This window comes from Motacilla alba, chromosome 13 (assembly GCF_015832195.1).
Source record: "Motacilla alba alba isolate MOTALB_02 chromosome 13, Motacilla_alba_V1.0_pri, whole genome shotgun sequence".
NCBI classification, from domain to species: Eukaryota; Metazoa; Chordata; class Aves; order Passeriformes; family Motacillidae; genus Motacilla; species Motacilla alba.
In genome coordinates, this window is record NC_052028.1 from 4,443,374 (window position 1) to 4,462,300 (window position 18,927).

The 18,927-nt window shown below is 38.1% G+C and overlaps 1 protein-coding gene across 19 annotated transcripts in view; it reads right to left on the minus strand.

Annotated features, from left to right (window-relative positions):
• TENM2 (teneurin transmembrane protein 2) overlaps positions 1 to 18,927 on the minus strand; it is a 1,086,458-nt gene that overhangs the window by 59,191 nt on the left and 1,008,340 nt on the right. For 14 of the 19 annotated variants that reach the window (XM_038149757.1, XM_038149758.1, XM_038149759.1 and 11 more), the window contains 2 exons: positions 18,150 to 18,350; positions 16,031 to 16,243 (listed from right to left, as the gene is read on the minus strand). In XM_038149757.1, the coding sequence (XP_038005685.1) occupies positions 16,031 to 16,243; positions 18,150 to 18,350 (414 nt within the window). The remainder of the gene's footprint in view (positions 1 to 16,030; positions 16,244 to 18,149; positions 18,351 to 18,927) is intronic. The other 5 variants (XM_038149770.1, XM_038149767.1, XM_038149764.1 and 2 more) reach the window with 3 other exon arrangements.

Below are 18,927 nucleotides of genomic sequence, written 5' to 3' on the forward strand. Positions count from 1 at the left end.
TTTCAACTGATCACCAGCACGAGCAAAGAAGTTATATGAAATATAAGTTAAGAAACTGCTGCAGCTGAGCCACACAGCTCCTTCCAGAGGCCAAGCAGGTTATTTGCTGAAATTTTGAGCAGAAGCTAAAATTTGACCCTACCAGCACTTTTGAGTTACACAGTGTATTCTTTTCAAACAAGACTCATATCCAACTCCTATTCATATACCCAATAAAAAGATATATAAAAGATGCAGTAAAAATTTGTATTTAAGATAGCTGGGTCTTTCAAATTAATCTTACTGTAACAAAATCCATTTAGAATATAATTCCAGGTGAAATTGCATTCATAAAACTACTACCAAAACCATAATCTTTTATTGTATTAATGTTTCTGATATCACATACAAGCAATGGCATCATCCTTTGTAATATGTAATATCCTTTCTGAGAAAGAAGCCTTCTGAAGCTGAATTTATCTCTAAAATAACGTCTATTTAAAGAGTTTTGTGGCAGCATAATGATAAAGTGACCTATCAGACAGGAAGTGTAAATTCAGTCAATTGAAGGGCAACATGCAAAACACTGACTTCATGTTTGAAAGAATATCTAACCTAATTACAATGTAATCTAGACTTAATGTAATTTAGGATTTTTGTAGGAAGACAATCTCAGTTCAGTCATTAGCCTCAAAATACTTTTTTCACTTCACAAATCCTCCACATATTGCAGAGAGGAGGAATAAATTCCTTTCCTCCTTAGATGAGAACCTCCACATAAGATAAAAAATAAAAATCATGTTAAAAATCATGTTAAGAAATGCTAATTGCATTTCTTTGACCGTAACTCCTTTAATGTACAAAAAACTTTACCAAATTGAGGAGTTTAAGTCAATCAAAATGCCCAGTAAGCCGAGTTAGCATTTAGACCTAACAGAACCGCTCCCCTTCTGTCAGTGCTACTTAACAGTAGTTTTCATCAGTATTTCAAATGCAATTTGAATTCATTAATATGAGGGAGTGGGATGTGTGCACACACACATGGATACACAAGCAGGGAGCTGCAGTGAGAACAAGCAGATGTTATAAACTTTTTAAGCAGCTCAATACACTGCAGAAGATGCACAGCACTCAGAGGTAACAGCCTGTAGGGGGTTGGAGGGAGCCTGCCCTAAAATCTATGGGCCTGAGTCTGGTGCCTGACCTCAAAACCACCTCACTATGAAGGAGAGGTTGGACCAGTTGACCTGCTGACATCCCTCCTAAACTGAATTAACTATCATCCCTTCAGTTTTAGAGCTTTATATTTCATAATTCTCAGGGCAGGGAATCCCAGTTTTCTCAGGCACTATTAAAATATAATTGCTTGCTATTCATTAGATATTAATGCCTGCATAGAATTTATAATTTAGCAATTAACTTTCAGGTATGCAAATGCTGATCCCATGTAAGTGTGCAGGTTATCTCTAACAGAAGAATAAATATGAGCCTTAACAGAAGCAGGCAGTTTCCTCTATTACTGTGTGGCAGATTAGTACCTTCTGTCCCTCAAATTTGGTACAGAACTTTGGAATCCCTTCAGGATGAAAAACACTATTTAGACATGTGCATTATATTTTGCAGCTGATCTTCTTAAAGTATTAATCACATCGATTCCATTAAATGGCTGCACACTGCATGGGTTTGGATTTCAGAGCTCCAGCGTTCCAATTGTCCAAAAAAAAAAAGCCCAAAGAAAGTGCCAGAAAAAAACCCAGAAGTTCTTATGAAGTTTTCTGGAATAGTTTGGAATGAAAAATTGTAGCAATGCACTAAATGTTTTATGCCTTCTGGCTTGCAGCAGTCCTAAATCTTCATGACATTAAAATATGATTACAAGTGGCCAAAAAATGATGGGTATTTGAATATTAAAATAAATATATCTCACATGTTTGTTAAGGCTAGAATTTATGGAGTTTGAATATAAACAAATATAAAGTATGAAATAATGCTCATGACCTAGGAGCAGTATTCTATCACATGGGCAGTGTATGCAAAACAAATTAAAATAGATAAGCAATGTATTCTGAGTTTTCTGTTTGTGTTTGCGGAATTGTTTGGCAGATATAGGATAGAGGATGAATATTTCAGTACGTAAAATATACTTTATAAACATCCCTTTAATTCTAAAGTGCAAGGCACCATTCTGCATCCCTTGTCAATATACATAAGCCTCACGAATATTTTCCAATTTTTATATCTACCAACTGCACAAATAACTAATGAAAGCTAGAGAAATAAAAATGTTATGCTCACAAATGAACTGCTTTAAGTCTTGCATGCATAAAACAGTTATCTTTTTGTTCCTTTTTCATCTGTTTACATGGCAAAGGAAGAAACATCCTAATCCTTCAGATCTAGCCAGTTGCTTTGATATTTAACACTAAATAAATCTGTGAAAGTGATTTTGATCTACAAGGGAGCTCATCTTCTCCATCTCACCCCCAAGAAAGCCAAGAGTATTTAATCTGCTCTTGGAAGAAATTTGGAAGACAAACGAGCTCTTTAAGCTCTGCTTGCTTTACATTAAACATATTTACTACCAGGCAACTGATGGCTCTGCTCCTCCCCTCGCCTCACTAGAAGTGTCCTTAATTCTCTGGAACGAATACTTCAGTCTTTCTGCTGCTGGGCAGAGCATTTATTTTCCATTTCTCTGCAGAAGCCACCAGAAGCACCAATGAGACTTTTAATTTGATTGCCTCGCATCTATATTTGACAGTTTTTAAGCCATCCTGGGGCAGACAGGTCGTCACTTCTTCCACTGGGACTGTTTGCCAGGAGCACTTAGGAAGGGAAACACAAGGTAAGGGAGTGGGAGATGAAGCCAAGAAGTATGAAGACCACTCTGCCCAGCTGCAGTAGGATTGTGTGACCAGGAAAATCAGTACATTGAATTAATAAACTCCATTCACTGATCCATGTCAAGCAAAAAAGTGCAGAGCTATGTATTGTCAGGATATTTGCTTTAGTTAAAAAAAAATCCAACAAAGCACGGAAAAGCAGAAACAAAGATCAGTTAAAAGGAATGTCCAATAACTACTACTACTACTACTAATAACAATAATAATAACAATAATAATAATAAAATAGCTGGTCTATGCAAAGGACATCTAAAAGACAATTTGCTACAGTTTTGTGCAATTAAGTCTTTCTTTGCAATACTGAGAACACGTGACTAGCTCACAGTATCTCTAAACATAACAAACAGATGTCAAAGAAATTTTTCTATCCAGGTTCTCACTTTTCTTACAACAGTTCCAGGGGAAAGGTACCAGAGTATGAGACTGCCCTGAAGGCCAGCATTATTGATCCTCAGCGTTCAAATAAAACGCTGCTAAAATTCTGCCTATTTCCCAGAATTTCACTGGGGTATGGTGCCACTGTCCATTGCTTACAGCTCAACTGCCACCACGTTTCAAGGAGCGTGTTAGAACCAGGTTAATTAGGTTTCCCTTTAGCTAATGCCCATTTGTTCAGAGCTGTGAACTCGAGCAGTGTGCAGCCCTTTGCCACTGCTCAGCACCAGGACAATTCTGCTGGACTCTGGCTGCAGAGGATTTCCAGCAGGTTCCACTCTGTGCCACCAGCAGCTGCCAAGGTGACACCAGAATGTTCCCCAAGGCTTGATGCAGTTTGACTCTGTGAGATCTCACAGATCACAATCCAGCCAAGAGAACCTGGGGACAGCTCTGGCTTTCAGGGTAAACACATATGTGGGAATATGCTTAATCAGGCACAGTGCATATCCAATTTACTCTAATAACTGCTGTAAGCACTCAGGAAGTTTCTACACAAATCCTTTTTAACAGTGTCACTCACTGGAAAAGCTCTCCTGCAGTTTAGTGACACAGCCTGGCTCCTCAAGGTACAAATCTGTCAACACAAGACTTGCATGTGGGTTCTCCAGCATGCTCACCTTCTTCTCACTCTGAAGGAAACTACTTACCAGTTGTAATTATTTCCTAGGCTGGGCTGCAGTTACCTAATTCAAGTAAGGGATCAGCAGCAGTAGCCCTGTGGAAGTTCATCTTTAATAAACCTATAATCTTTAGTCACAGGACAAAAATTCAGAAGCAACACTGATGAGAACTGACATTTTCCTTTTCACTTCACTGTCATTTATTCACTTTTGAGTGACATCCCTCCTCACATTTCATTACATTTTTATCTCAAGCATTAAAATACAGCAAATAAATAATTAAGATCTGGGGACATTTTCTGCAAATAACTTTATTAAATCTCCCTTTTAGTATCAATGGGAATGCTCACTTCAGAAATCAGAAACATTATATACAACTTGCTAGGAATTTTTAAAGCTGCAGTGTTTAATATCAGAATTTCTGACAAAAATCTTTAATAAGCAGGAGAAACTGTAACTATAAAAGTTGAGTAAATAGATGCAGCTTCAATGGAAGGCACACATGTTAAATCCCCCCAGTTCTGCTGAATAAATGTTTCCCTTTACAAAGCATCTCATACTTTAAAATTTTAATGCAGTAAAAGCTTTTAAATTAGTTAATGAGGATCTTAGGAATTTCATGCTAACTAGAAACTGGTCAAAGATGACAGATTTTACTTAGCATATTCTTTGTGTATGGAAGATTGAAAGATTAAAAGGAATGGGGATATAATTAGATTGAAATAAGCATTGTTTTACTTGTATTTAAAAAAAAAAAAGACTTTCATGTGGAATGGAAATATTAACAAATTTAGGAGACATTTCAGTGTATCTAAAAAGTCTGCTGAGTGATATTTCACTGCTAATTAACACTTTTGATTAAGCATATGAAGTACTGTTTATAATTAAGGGTGGGTCTGAGTGATTTTAATTCACTTTTTTACTCTGCATAAAAGCAATCAAAATTGTTATGGAATATACAACAAAAGATTCCAATGAAAAATCAGCCAGTGTCCATTCAGCCTTCACAAACAGGGTGACCTTGACTTTGATGCCCTGTTCTCTAAATATGGCAGGCTTTCTCCATTCTAAATCAATATTTCTGATTTATTTTGGAAAAAAAAAGTTTCAAACATTCACAGGACACACTGAAGATATATATGGATTGGTTTGATGATAAAGAATCAATTAATAATGATCCAAGGGAGACAGGAACAAAAAAGCAGTTTTACCCCTATTCCAAAGCCAATAAAAAGATGAATTGTATCTAAAAATCTGTGTCACTCTGCTCCCCCCACCCTGATTCAGCTATTAGCAATGCCACATGGGAGCAACATTAACCTTCATTTCAGAATCCTAACAAACTCTATGCAGTGATTTTCTGTCTTAAGTCTCAAGCATCTTTTCAATTGCTTCTGAAACAAGAAAAGGCACATTGCTACTGCTTTTCCTTACTACTGTTATAAAACTACTCTTAAAAGAAAAAGTAAGGATTAATCAGAAGCTGCAAACATTTTAACAAATGGTTCATGGCTTCCTGCTTACAGTAATACCTTTACGCTACAATTGCAAGGGATTCTGCAATTTAAAAATGAAATATGGAAGAGGAAGAGAAACATGCCTTTGTTTTTTTTTAGAACCACTTCATTCTAAGCACACTACTTCCATTGTAGGACTGGATGCTATAATGCTAATTCCTCGTAGTTTGAGAGATAAGTGATCTGTAACCCATACACACATTTTGCCTTGCATTATGGAATGGAAAGCAGTCACAACAGTTACATTTAAACTGTGCTGGAAGGTGCATGGCAGCATGCTGCATCAGGGACTGAGTTCTACTCTCTGGAATTCCCAGTGGTTTAAACAAAAAGCCAGTTCCCTCCTCTGTACTAATGTGTCTCTGTTTTTAGGAGAATCAGCATCTTCTGGGACATTTGGGGGCTTGTGTTTGTACATGCTGAATTTACAAAAACAGCTTCATGCTATCCTTGAGGAACTCCTTCTGCAAGAAACTCAGCAATGCCTTATGATTCCTAACAATTGGAAAATCACAGTATTTGAAGCAGCACCACTTTCAAAATCAATAAACCATCATGAACCAGGCAAAAAATGCTATTCCTAAACAGATTTTTTATTGTTGTTGTTAATTTGTGCTTTGGGATAATTGTCCTCTTAGTATTGCTTCTAACCTAAAATCACAGCCTAGCAACGTAGTAATATTCTCCACTACAAACAGCTTTAGCTTTTAATGAAAAAGAATGGTTTTAATCACAATTGCATCCTTATATTTACTTCTAAGATACCAAAGTTATTATCCCTTCTAATTCTCTTCAGAACAGGGACTGCACCTTGATCATGGTTCTTTAGCTCAGTTGTTCAATGCTATGAAAAACTATTTGAAGGAAAATTAAAACATATATGGTCTAGATGAATAATGAATCTTACTTATTTTTCAAACTCTTGAATAACTTTAGTCTTCCAACATCTATCTAAAAAAATAGTCATATGAAATTTTATAATTAAACAGAGAAGAAATTAATCTTTATATGGGCTCATGTAAAAATATACTGAAATGTTAGAAGTGTTTATACTTTTCAAATATATGAACAATTAACTATTAGCTCATGTAGTCCAATCTACCCTAATCAAGCCAGAACATTTAACAAGAAATCTCTAAACCTTTTCTTGCAGCTATTTTGATGGTATCTTGTTTTGCAGCATTTTAAAAGCAGGATACAGTCTACTGATGCTGAGTTTGATCAAACTGCTTTGCACTGGACTGTTAAAAACTACAAAAAGAAAGATACAGTGGGGTTAGGAAAAAAGCAATAAACTTAGATGGTTGTTTGTCAAATGATGGCTCTCTAGTTCCAGAATGCAGGACACCTTTGAAGAGGCACTGTGGAGCAGAGGAAGTGCAAGTGAGGGGGGCAGGACTTGGGGGCTGCTTTGCAAACCACATTTGGGAGAAGCCAGAGACTGTTTGACTTGACCAGCAGGGACCTGTAGCCCAGCTCCCAAAAACCAGAGGGCCACCACAAGAAAATCCACCCCAGATGTCAGACACCACTCATGAGCCACACAGCTGGCTGATCACAGTAAAGCAGGAGTAAAAATATCTTTTAAGTGTAGTAGAGTGAGAGGGAGCAAAGCTTTATGTGGATAAGCAGACAGCCATGTCTCCCCTGCCTAAATTTTCATTAAGGATAATGTTTTGATCCATGTCACAGCAAATCCTTCATGAAAGCAAACTTGCTACTTTTCCATGAAAACTGCTTAACTGTTTAAGAGAGGTACTTTTTTTGAGTGAAATATTTAAGTGTGCAGTGCTCAGGGTCAGCTCTCAGAGTTGAAAATCCTCAGGGAACAGCTGGGCCATGAATCCTTTCTGCTCTAATCCTGTTAGTGAATGAAGAGGGGATGATGACAAACACAGCAACCTCAATATATCATGTCCTGCTTTTCCTTTGGCTTTCAGCAGCTGGCTCTGAACTGCTGATTAATGAGACAGCAGCACTGCTTTGTCTCCATCTATCCCAGCATGGATGTGTTTTGAAGACAACTGATAGCCTGAGATGGACAGTAATATGTCAATCAACACTACATCACTGAAAATACAACAGTAGAATGTGCTGGAAATTGTAGAAATCTACTCAGTTGGGCACAATTTCTTGGCAGCTATAAATCAGGTAATAGCAACCTCAGGATTATTCCAATTATTTTCACTTTCAACATGAAAAGATGAACATGGACTAAAACATCAGACCCAAATGCCTTTAAGAATACTCAAGTTTGGATTCAGCTCTTACATTTCAGTAACCCAAATTATGTTTGCAATTTCTTTGGGCAAATGAGATATATTATATTATATGATGATTTCTGTTGGACAGCAAACTTTGCTTCTTTTTATACGTATAGAAAGGCTATATGTAAAATGAAATAGGCTTTGGCTACCCACAGAAATAATCTCCAGAAGCGTCGTTATCCTACTGAGCATTTCATAAGCAGGTCAGAACAGGGATGGAAAGAAAGAAGGAACAAGAGAAAAGAGCTGGATAACATAAATTTTGTAAAAACTTTCTTCAATAAGAATGACTCATGATACCTCATAACTTGTGCTCTGAACAAGTCCCCATATTCATTCCTTAAGATCTGTTTAAAAACTGTCTAAGTAAGGGCTTTTAGTGAAAGAAGGATGTATCAATATTCAGCATCAGTGTGTATTCATCCTCAGTGAGTAGTTACTGCACAAGAGAGAGCTGGCAGCTTAAAGAGAAGCCTTTCAATAGTTTCATTTTTCCCCGAAGCCCTAAATAGATCACACAGCAAAATCCTGAACTGACACCTCAGAGGTTCTACAGAGACCGTTTTTTCCTTTTTATTTCTGACATTAATATTTTTAATACAACATTAAACTAAGAAAATATTGAGCAGAGAATTTCAAAAGCATCAAGTATCTTAGGAAGACGAGTCTCTAACTTATAATGCATCCTACTATTAATTTGATACTAAATTGGCAAGAAGCTGGGAAAAAACCAACAAAACCCTTTGTAAAGCTTTGTATCTGAAATATTATTCCACTGAGTTTTCAGCAGTTAGGCAAAACACATTTGACTTTATTTACATCTTCAAGCATGAAAGGTTATGTGAAACTGATACTGAAGATGCAAGAATGATACCTTGAGTATGTATAAGCAAGAATGCAAGTGATCAAGAAAAAGGTATCTTCAACAGGAATATGAACATCAGGTCTCAAAAGCATGGACAGCTATTGTGGTTTATTTTTTTTTTTGTATTTCTTTCTTAGTAAGTATAAATATTATATATATGTATGTACATGTCTGTTTCTCAGGATCCAGCTCTACCTTTCTGTCTCCATACAATCCATGCCACTGACCTCTCACAAGCATTCCTGTGTCTTTGTTGTTTTGTTTCCAGCAACATTGTGTAATTCACTCCCTTGCTGAAGCTCTGCTTGACACCACAGGGTACAAAATAATACAGAAAATATTATCCACAGGAGAAGAGAAGATTGTCTGGCTCCTGGAATACTGCTAGGAACAGCATAATCAGCTCTGCCCTTTCAAAAGTTAGATCAGCTCCCTGATTGATTGCCCTCCCTCACTTTTTGTGGTCTTTTAAGAGTTCAAGAATTGGCCAGAAAATCAATATAACTCATGAAAAACCCCTCCAAAAGGCAAAAAAAAAAAAAAAGAAAAAAAAAAGAAAAGAAATGTGGTTTTAGTTTGGGAAACTATTCACCAGGATCTTCTGGGTGCACCTTTGAAGTACCAGACAAAATGCAGGAAGTTTAGCTGAAAACATACTCATTAAATTTTTTGGGCTAGAAAGGAAAGAAATAAGGTCATGTTCTGCAAATATCCTGTAAAAAGAGAAAGAAAGAAGCTACTCAAGTGTTCTGACACTGAGCTGTGACATGTTTCAATCATTTACAGGAAGCCCTCAGCAAAGAATGCAAACAGGAAAGTTCTTCCTCATGAATAAGCTTGCCTTTCAGCCAAAAAAGATCCCCAGCTGCCCCCTGTAAATTCTGTAAATGAAAAGGAATTCTTTTTCTAAACTCCTTCAAAGTCAAACCACTCTCACTAAACATAAATCTCTACACAGAATACTTCTTTCCAAGCATTCACAATCAGCTACCTTGCTTAGCTATGATAAAATTAAGTGGATGCATATTGTAGTTCTGGATTTCCTAGTGCTACAGAAATTATTTTGAAAGGTTACTCATCCCTGATCCACAAAAGTAGCCAGCATATTTCAGTTTTCAGCCTAGGAATTTGTAAAGTTACAAACCAGAAGCAGAACCCAAGCAAGAGCCATCTACACAGTATGGAATCCGGGGACTCTACAGCCAAGAGATTTTAGTCAGAAATAAAAGATGACAAAGATGAGGCAACAAACAAAGCACCTCAATAGCAAATGTAGCTGGGAAAGATAAGAAGTATCAGATTCCCAGGAAAAAATTTATTTACCAGATTTTTATTTACCAGGATCTCAGACTTTTGCTGAAGCACAGACATGCTGGGCTCGATGAGCACTTATTTACCCAAGTGATGAGTACATTTCCTTGGCTTTGGTTATAAAATGTAACATGACATAACATATGTTTCCAAAATTCCACCCTATCAGGAAGATTTCTACCTTTTGAGTCTCTCTGTGTTTGAATGATGGAAGTGAAAATGTGAATGATGTGCAATGAGTGACAGAAATAATTGAGAATCTCTCAGGTTGCCTCATGAGGTGCCTGCTGCTCCTCTGCTTTGCTGCGGAGGCACAGGAGGAGCAACCCTTAAACTCCAAAGAATGCTTGGCACCACGTTCCCAAAAGGCTGCATCAGGAGAAATCTGCTTCTGGGTGTAAAACTGTGGGATAACTGTGTGATACAGGCGATGAACTGGAAACTGCATTCACAAACAGCCAACATCTCAAGCATTTTTGGTCATGTCATCACATATATATTACCAACATATTTCAACATCTGCAGTAATGAGAAGTGGTCATGACCTAAATATTCTATGCATTTTTCAAATAAAATGAAAAAAAAAAGTGTTCCTCCCTCTGCAGAGCATGCAATCTAAATTCCTGTCATCGTTCTTAGAGGGTTTTTTATGTCTTGATAGGTTATAAACTGTTACAGATTAATTTTAAGTTAGAAATCCATTGGAGAAGTCTAATATATCTAGCTCCTTCTAAATTGCTCTTTGTCAGATACGATGGCTTTCCACTGCCTCCTCCCACACACTTTCCATCTCTCCTGAAAATTGCCTCATCTTTGAATCATTACCGTTGTAATTACAACAAGAGAAATCAGTAGTAGAAGAAAAAAAATCTTTGACACAAAGAGCATTATCATGGGACAAAAATATCTTGCTATATCCAAAGATAACACAATGCCACACTATTAATGTTTCCATTGATTATTGAGTCCATGAAGAGGTAAAGAACTAAATCTTTACACTTTACTTGTGGTATTCCACCCAGCTGATAGAAAATACAAACATGTGTCAAAGCTGGAAAGGTTATCCCAAAGCACTCAGGGGGGAAAAGCTTTTAATGAACAATTTTTTATTAAAACCAAAGGTGAAATACTGTCCACATAGTGTTCACCTTTAAAGGAAGAGTATTTAAAGTGTTTCCCTACTGGGTGTGAGTCTGTGGGGATCTTTCAGAGTGGCTCAATATCCACACTGACAACCCATTGTTCTGCAAATACAGAACACATAGATCAGTCTCCCTGGCTGGATAAATTATCAATTCTACTTCCAACAGTGGCATCGGATTCTTAAAAGGAATGACAGTACAATTCTTAAGGTAGGCCATTAAAAATAAACTCCTTAGAAGGAATGCTTCCTCCTAAGCTCATTTAAAAGGAGACTGGAAGAGAGCTCACAGAGTTCAATGATTCCTGGTGAAGTTGCTGCCCCGGGGCAGGATGAATTACCTCTCTTACTCCTGACAAGTGTTTGTCTAAATGGTTGCTAAAAACTCCATTGAAGAGGAATTCACAATTTGCTTGCACAACCTCCTTCAGTTTTTCATTTACTGGTAACATGTTTGTTGCCTAACACAAATATCTTGTACTAAAACTTCTTAATCATCCTGGACACAAAGCCCTTTCTTTTTTTCTGTACATTTTTATGCATCTGAAAATATTAGGTTATTTTCCACCATATAGGTGACAGAATCCTAGCTTTTTTCAAATTTTTCTCATTTATTCAAGGTCTTGAAAACAGAAGATAAGACACAGAGCTAATACAGATTTCTAAACCCCTTCTTCACTAAGGAACTTGTTCTCCAATTTTGACAGTTTTAGGGCCAAGGACCGAGTAGGAGAAAGTTTCTGATCCCCAGCTCTGGAGTTAGATTTCAGAAAGCACTACGAAGGCCAGAACAGTGTGAGGTTTGTGGCCACACTTGATGATCTTAAGGGTCTTTTCTAAGCTAAATGAACCCAAGCCGAGCCTAAAGAGATGGACTCATCACCTGCTTGTGTTTTGTCAGGCAGGCAGGCAGGTGGAGGCTCAGCTTCAATGTCGGTACCAGGGGTATAGCTCATTTGCATCAAAAAAATTTAAAAAGAACATAAATATAAGAACTGTCTGGATCAAAATCTTCAGCAGAGTATCCGTATTACCAAATAGCCTTGAGTAGAATTTTTTCCCACTTTCTGTCTGAAAAGGGGTGCTTGACCTACCTCTAATGGAGGACATCAGCAGACAAGGGCAAGGCTTGGGAATATGACAGGCAGCCCCACAGAAAACCTCACATATCACCTTCTGGTCACAGCTCACCTTAAAAGATCCATTTGCCGACATTTAAATTTTACTTGTAAATATTTAGGATTAAATCCTGCTTTCACTGGTCTCCTAGTGAAATTCAGTTATTTTTACCAATAACTGAATAAGAGGCCATGCTCCAGGAATATGAATTACAGATGAAATTACACTTTTGAAACTGTATTTCTGACTGTTTCATAAGATCTCCATATATATCACACTGTCCTTGGAATGCTATCTTGACAGTTTATATGCAGAACATCCTCTGCAAGCATTTAAAAACAACAGTTTTAAACATCCAGATATTATTTTCAGTGAAAGTAACAGATCTGTTTTATAACAGCATGTTTTAAAAAACATTCAGATGATTTAAGGAAAAGCTAAATCCTCCATCTTAAATTTCTGTCATGAAATGGGTTCAAGATTAACAACTTCTATACCTTTCTTTCACTTTGTTATTAGTTTTCCAATATTTTTTTCTTCTAGATTACCCTCTATTATTTAGTTATAACTTCCTCCATAATTGCAATCAATGAATAGTAATCACTTAATAAACATATCCTGACAGGTCTATTTTTGCACTGGGAAAAGATTAATTTTCTTTATCACCACTCCAGTAAGCAATTTCTTTTCTTACCTGAAGAAGCAAAGTGAACTGAAGTTCTGCTCTGCTTCAAAAAGCAGCTGAGCAAGACCAGACACCCACTCCTTTCACTTTTATATTATTTGGATATAGATTTATCAAAATCTGAGTAACTTGGATCATGCATGCATTTTTATTTGCACTGATTCTTACACATAATTCTACTGCACACAGGCAAAAGCTGCTTTGCACAAACACTGTGCTAACACTGAGCTCACACTGCTGCTCTGGGAGGATTTTCTGAGTGCTTTTCTTAAACCAGGTAAAGCAGAGAGAAAAAATGCTGTTCTATTAAAACTTTTGAGCTTAGATACTCAACAATGAAATGACAAGGAGTGTGCATTCTGTCAAGCATCTGTTAAAGCCTCATTTGATATTAAATAGGATAAAATATCCTGAATGAACTTGGATACCTGCAGGTTGCTATGATGATTTCCTTTCCACTGCCATGTAAATATAGCACAAAGAAACTGGTAAAGAAACACAAACAAAAAAAATGTTTTTTTATATAGAAATCTCCTTTTCTTCCTCACAGATCAATTTGTTCTAAGTGGACTTGGCCTAAAGTCACTGGAATCAAAGCAAGTTTTTCTGCTGGCTTCATTTCAGACTAGGTGTAGCAAAACCAGAAATTCAGAGTAAATAACCTCTCCTACAGGATTTGCATTTCCTGCCTTAGGACAAACAGCCTGTGCAGTTTTCAGGTACCTTCCAGAAAGGACTAATTTCTGGCATCTTTTTAGGCAGACACTCCTCAGTAATTCTGCCATTAAATGGCGTGTCAAACTTTCAGCAGAAACCATAAAGGCAGTACTCTGACAGTGAGTTTCTGTAAAATTTAAGTGCACTTTAGTTCTTCACACCAACGTTTAAAACATCTTGAGCAACTCATCATTGTACCAAAGTATCAATTCACTCTAAGCACAAATTTTCCAGTGGCAACTTCTGGAAATTTCATACCAATACTGACAAAAATCACTTTTACCATCCTTTTTCTCTGAACTCTGTGCTTCAGCTCCATGTAACATGAACCAGTGGGGTCACACTGAGTTGTCCCTCTGAACTCAATCCCATTCCTGGCATCAGCCTTTGTGCTTTTGTAAATGGCCTCAGGACATGACCATGTGAAAATTCTTACTGACACAGGCCTGTCACAAGAATCTCTGCCTGCTTGCAACAGACAACTTCTGACTGCGCACATTTTATCCATGAAAACTAGAGGGTCATACCTGAATTTTTTGCACTAGTCTCATCTTTGCCACAGGCAGGACCACATTAAGTTTCAAGGAAATCTGTGTAATACATATCAAACAAAAAAAGCTTACGCATATTTTAATCACTTTAGAAATATCACCCTTCCTCTGGAATGAATTGATTATACACATCAGTAGTAAGGAAGATATCTAGTTCAAAGCTCTCCAAATTTGGTCTAAAATCTAACTTCAGAGTTCACTAGTTCAGCTTGCAGCTTTCAGCCTACTATTGAGATCTTGGTAAAAGGCATCTTTTTGTCTGCACAGTAATGAAGACTTTACATACACTAATTACTTCTAAACATCGGCACATTACTAAGAGATTATAAAGCAAAACAAATTTTGTGCGAAGCATCAACTTCTGAAATAAGCAATTATTACAGAATTTAATGAAAAAATTATATACTAGGCATTTTGTAAAGATCTGGGAAGAACTTTGAGAACAAAATGCCTGGATTAATCTAGCAGAGGTATGTTGATATGATGGAAGTCTGAAAGCAATTATGAAAAAAACACTCTGCATCTGTGCTGGTCACAAAGTGTTCAGTCATAAAAGCTTTGATTTAAATCATATTAGCACAGTGTGGAGGAAGCATGCAGCACCACAACATCAAAGGATATGCCCTGAAAATATGAAGCAATTTTTTTTTTTTTTAATCTCTCCAATAGGAGTATACTTTTAGTTTCCAACTCATGTGTGTGTCGGAAACGGTTTGTACATCCAAAGAGAAATCAGAGGGGAATGAAAAAGAAAAACAGCTTGAGGGATGCAAGAATCTCACCATACGTTTAAGTAAAGAAATAACAATTCACTTGTAATAGGACTGTCCCATTAGGGTCCCTGACTGCCACGAAAATCTCAAGTGACCTACTCTTTTCTTTCTTAAATTCACCACCTTAAGATAATGGAAACAACATGAGTCTGGATTTGGACTCATCAGATTTCTTCTAAGGCATACTTCACACTTCTCCAAAAATTCTCTGGAGAAAAGCACACTTGTCTGAACCTCACAGCCTCAGTAGATGGGATACTCTTCTTTGAGATAAATCTGCTCAGACTTCTCAGAAGGGATGTGATCACTGAGAATTTCCCATTTTTGATTATAGCTCAGAGAAAATAACAGTTTTCTCCTTTGAGTAAATTTTCAAAACAATCCAAACAGAGTGCCTGACTGCTTGTAGAGACAAAATAAAGAACTTCACTTAGGAACAATTAATTCCTCTTTCGAGTAAATTTTCAAGCATGGTAATTGAGAGGATAGAACATCATTGCTTTGTGTAAGGATGACCTTTTGGAACTTCCCAGGCTGACAGAGCCCAGCTGAGATTGTGATGCTGATGCTGCAGTAGGCTGCAGGCTCTCAGGGAAAGGGGCACACAGCAGCCCACAGGCTGGCATTGTCTGCATGCAAACAGCAGTGCCACTATCCCAGCACAGCATGGGAGAATGCCAGGGAGCTGCTCCTGCACCAGCAGGAACACACATTCCCCAGCAATGACCCCTGCTCTGGGTGCTGCTGGTGGGCTGTATTTGATATGTGATGTACAACAGCAGGAGAGCATGGATGGGTCAGACTGGGGAATTGAAAAACAGGCCATTCACACAAAGGAATGCTTAGTTAGGTTTGAAAATCATTCAGGTTCAGATGATACTGAAATATCATCCATAGTACCAAGTGTTGTATTTGTTCATACCACACATGGTACCATTGTTTTCATCTTTACTTTCTCTATAAAAAGAAAAAAATCTATAAAAATCATTGGTACTGATTTGAAATTATTCCAAAAGTCCACCTGCATTTCCCCCAACACTAGTTGAGTCAGGGTTGGGGCACTTGGGTCCTTAAGGGAACAGCCCATTACAGTCCACGACAGTAACTATGTCTCTACGATTTATGAAAAGAAAGCAATATGTGCCTGTTTCGGTGCCTGTCGTTTGCCTACCAATGGTGCAGTGCTCCCCATTCCAGCCCTCTCTGCATTCACACTTCCCATCTTTACAAGTCCCGTGCTCCGTGCAGCGGGGGTGGCACACACGCTGGTCACAGCCCGCTCCTGTCCAGCCCTCCTCGCAGCGACACGCCCCGCCGATGCACACGCCGTGGGTGCCACAGTCCACGGAGCACACTTCTAGGAGAGAGAACAGCAGTCACGGCCAGCCTCGGGGCCAAGGGAGCACCACACCAGCACCTCTGCTCAAAACTAGACTCCCAAAAGCTGGCCTGCTCACATTCTGAGGAAAGCCAGCATTAAAATTTTCCTTAAAAGCAAACTAAATTAAAAGTATTTTTGATACCTTGAGGTTTTTCAAATGCCTTTATATTTTTAATTTTTTTTAATATAAACACCTTTTTTTTAATATAAATGCCTTTATATTTTTCAAATCCTGTACTGCATTAGTACATAACTCTAAACTCCATGTAAAGTGTTAGGTACTGTCTTCACATTTTGGTGAGATGAAACAATTCCTCTGGGCCTGAAATTCAATGACACCCTACTGCCTCAGGCCATGAAAAGTATAAACAAAAGTGAATTGGGGGGGAGCAAACTGGGGGAATATTAACTGGACTTCATTACCTGAAGCTGTAATTGGAGGATTAACCCCTGTTATGTAAATGGACCAGACTTAAAATTGTCTGAAAAACTCATGACCATCATCCATCCTGGGTGTAGGCCCTCTTGGAGGATTTTGACTGTCCAAGGTGCGTCTATAGAAAGTCTTTAATAAATACCACTTCATTCTCTTAACCGTGTCTAGCCTCTGTTCCAGGTAGCCACTCCAAGGCATCAGTTAAAAAACCCTGCTAATGTGCACTGGACAGAGCTGCAGAGCTGCATCTTCCACGCAGACACAAACCTGTGTCAGAGGTGCTGTCCCCAACAGCAAAGGAGGCGAGCAGGTGGCTCTGCTCTACTCAAACCTGGACCTCGGGTGATTTTGACAGATATTGATTTGCTAAGAATTGAGACTGAAACTCACCTAAAACTCATTTGGCAGAGAATGGCAGCAATTCAGGGTCATTTAGAATGATGGGTAAGAGTCACTTTCCAAGGAGAGATTTTGTATTCCTATGACTAACATTATCAGTTATCTGGTGTCTCACTCCAAAAACTCTACTGCCCTCTGCCAGCTGATGTTTCAGATAAGCAGAAGGGTCTTTTGCCCCATGCATCACCAAAGAAAGTGGCAGCAAAACTCTCATTCTTGAATTTTTCTGACTGCTCATCCATAAAGCAGAGAACACATCTTTATGTTCATGTCACTGGTGATGTATTCCAGCTGATTAACCTTAGGAAATAATTGAATAACTGTGAAAAATGTAAATATTGTTTTGAGACACTTGGTTTTGACCTACAGCACCATCTCAATGTTCAACTGACAACGTAAAAACAAAATTCCCTGTATTTTTTCCCATAAATGATGGGACATTTTCATTTACAGTTGGGAAACAGAAGTACACTTATGTAACTTTTTCAGTGTAAAAGAGAAACAGTGTTAGAACTCCAAAACACAAACTCCAAACCAAATTAAGAATGTAATGAAAATATATACAGAAATAAATCTACAGTTCTTTCCAACAAAATTAAACAAGCCCAATCATGTAACAAAGACAACTTTCTCGATTATCACCACATTTCAAACTTGCCATAGGTATTAACGTTTGAACAAAACAGCAACATGATTGCAAAATGAGGAAAAAAGTCTTTTTCTTACTGTGGATGCCATGGGACAGAGAGAGAGAAACGGCAAGCGTTTCTCACAGTGGCTTGTGAGAATTTTTAGGGAGTTGTAAGGATGTGATAACTTGTTAAGTATAAACAATCTGCAGGTGGTGTTTTTCTACTTTGTCTTTCTGCTCTTCTCAAGGACAGTGTATGAGGAAGGTGTTTTTATTAAATAGCCAATCAAATAGAATCTATCGTAGCACTCCATAAAAACCACGCGGTTCTCTTGAATAAAGCCTTCTTTGCTCTTTCTGCAATACTGCCTCCCGCCTGTTCCTGTGTCATTCGCGGTGCCAGAGTGACATCTTACCAACGGAGCAGTCGGGGCCCATCCAGTTGGGGTCACAGCTGCAGAGCCCTGTGTCAGGCAGGTAGGAGCCGTGGCCGCTGCACTGCTCGGGGCACTGTGCGCGGGGCAGCTCGCAGTTCACTCCTCCCCAGCCCGGGCTGCACAGGCACTCTCCGTTCACACACACCCCGTGGTTGGAGCACGTCGGGTCCAAGCAGTCCACTGCAGGAGGAAACAAAAAATGTGTGCAGAAGGGTCACTTCACACGGGGAAGTGTGGAAAATGTGCTCTGGAAAGTCTGGACCGCAGTGATAAATAGAGCAAATTGAGGGAGCTGTCCATGTCATATTAATACCTGGTCTGAGAATGGGAGAGTGAAGTAATTTACATTTTACATTAAATAAATCAAGCAGGGTTTGACTGTGCAATGACAGTTTACTGCAGGAATGCTGTGGTGGAGAAGCGTGAAAACTTAAAAATAGCACTTATATATTTATATAGTCAGAGTTCCACACATAAACCTGGAGACATTTCTTCTGAAACACATTGAAGCTCCAATGACTCATGTACTGTATTTCAAATACAAAATAAGTTAATAATTTGCAGTTTAAAAGATTTTTTTTATTTGGAGCGTCTTTATAAAAACTGGTATTATTACTATTAAAATGTCAGAGCATTGTTTGAACATTAGGACAGCCACTTCAAGTACACAGAAGTCAGAATGGCAGTGGCTTTCAGCTTCGTTTAGTCTCTAAATCATTCAGGCACTTCTGATCCATGGTCCATTAGTATCTGAGCT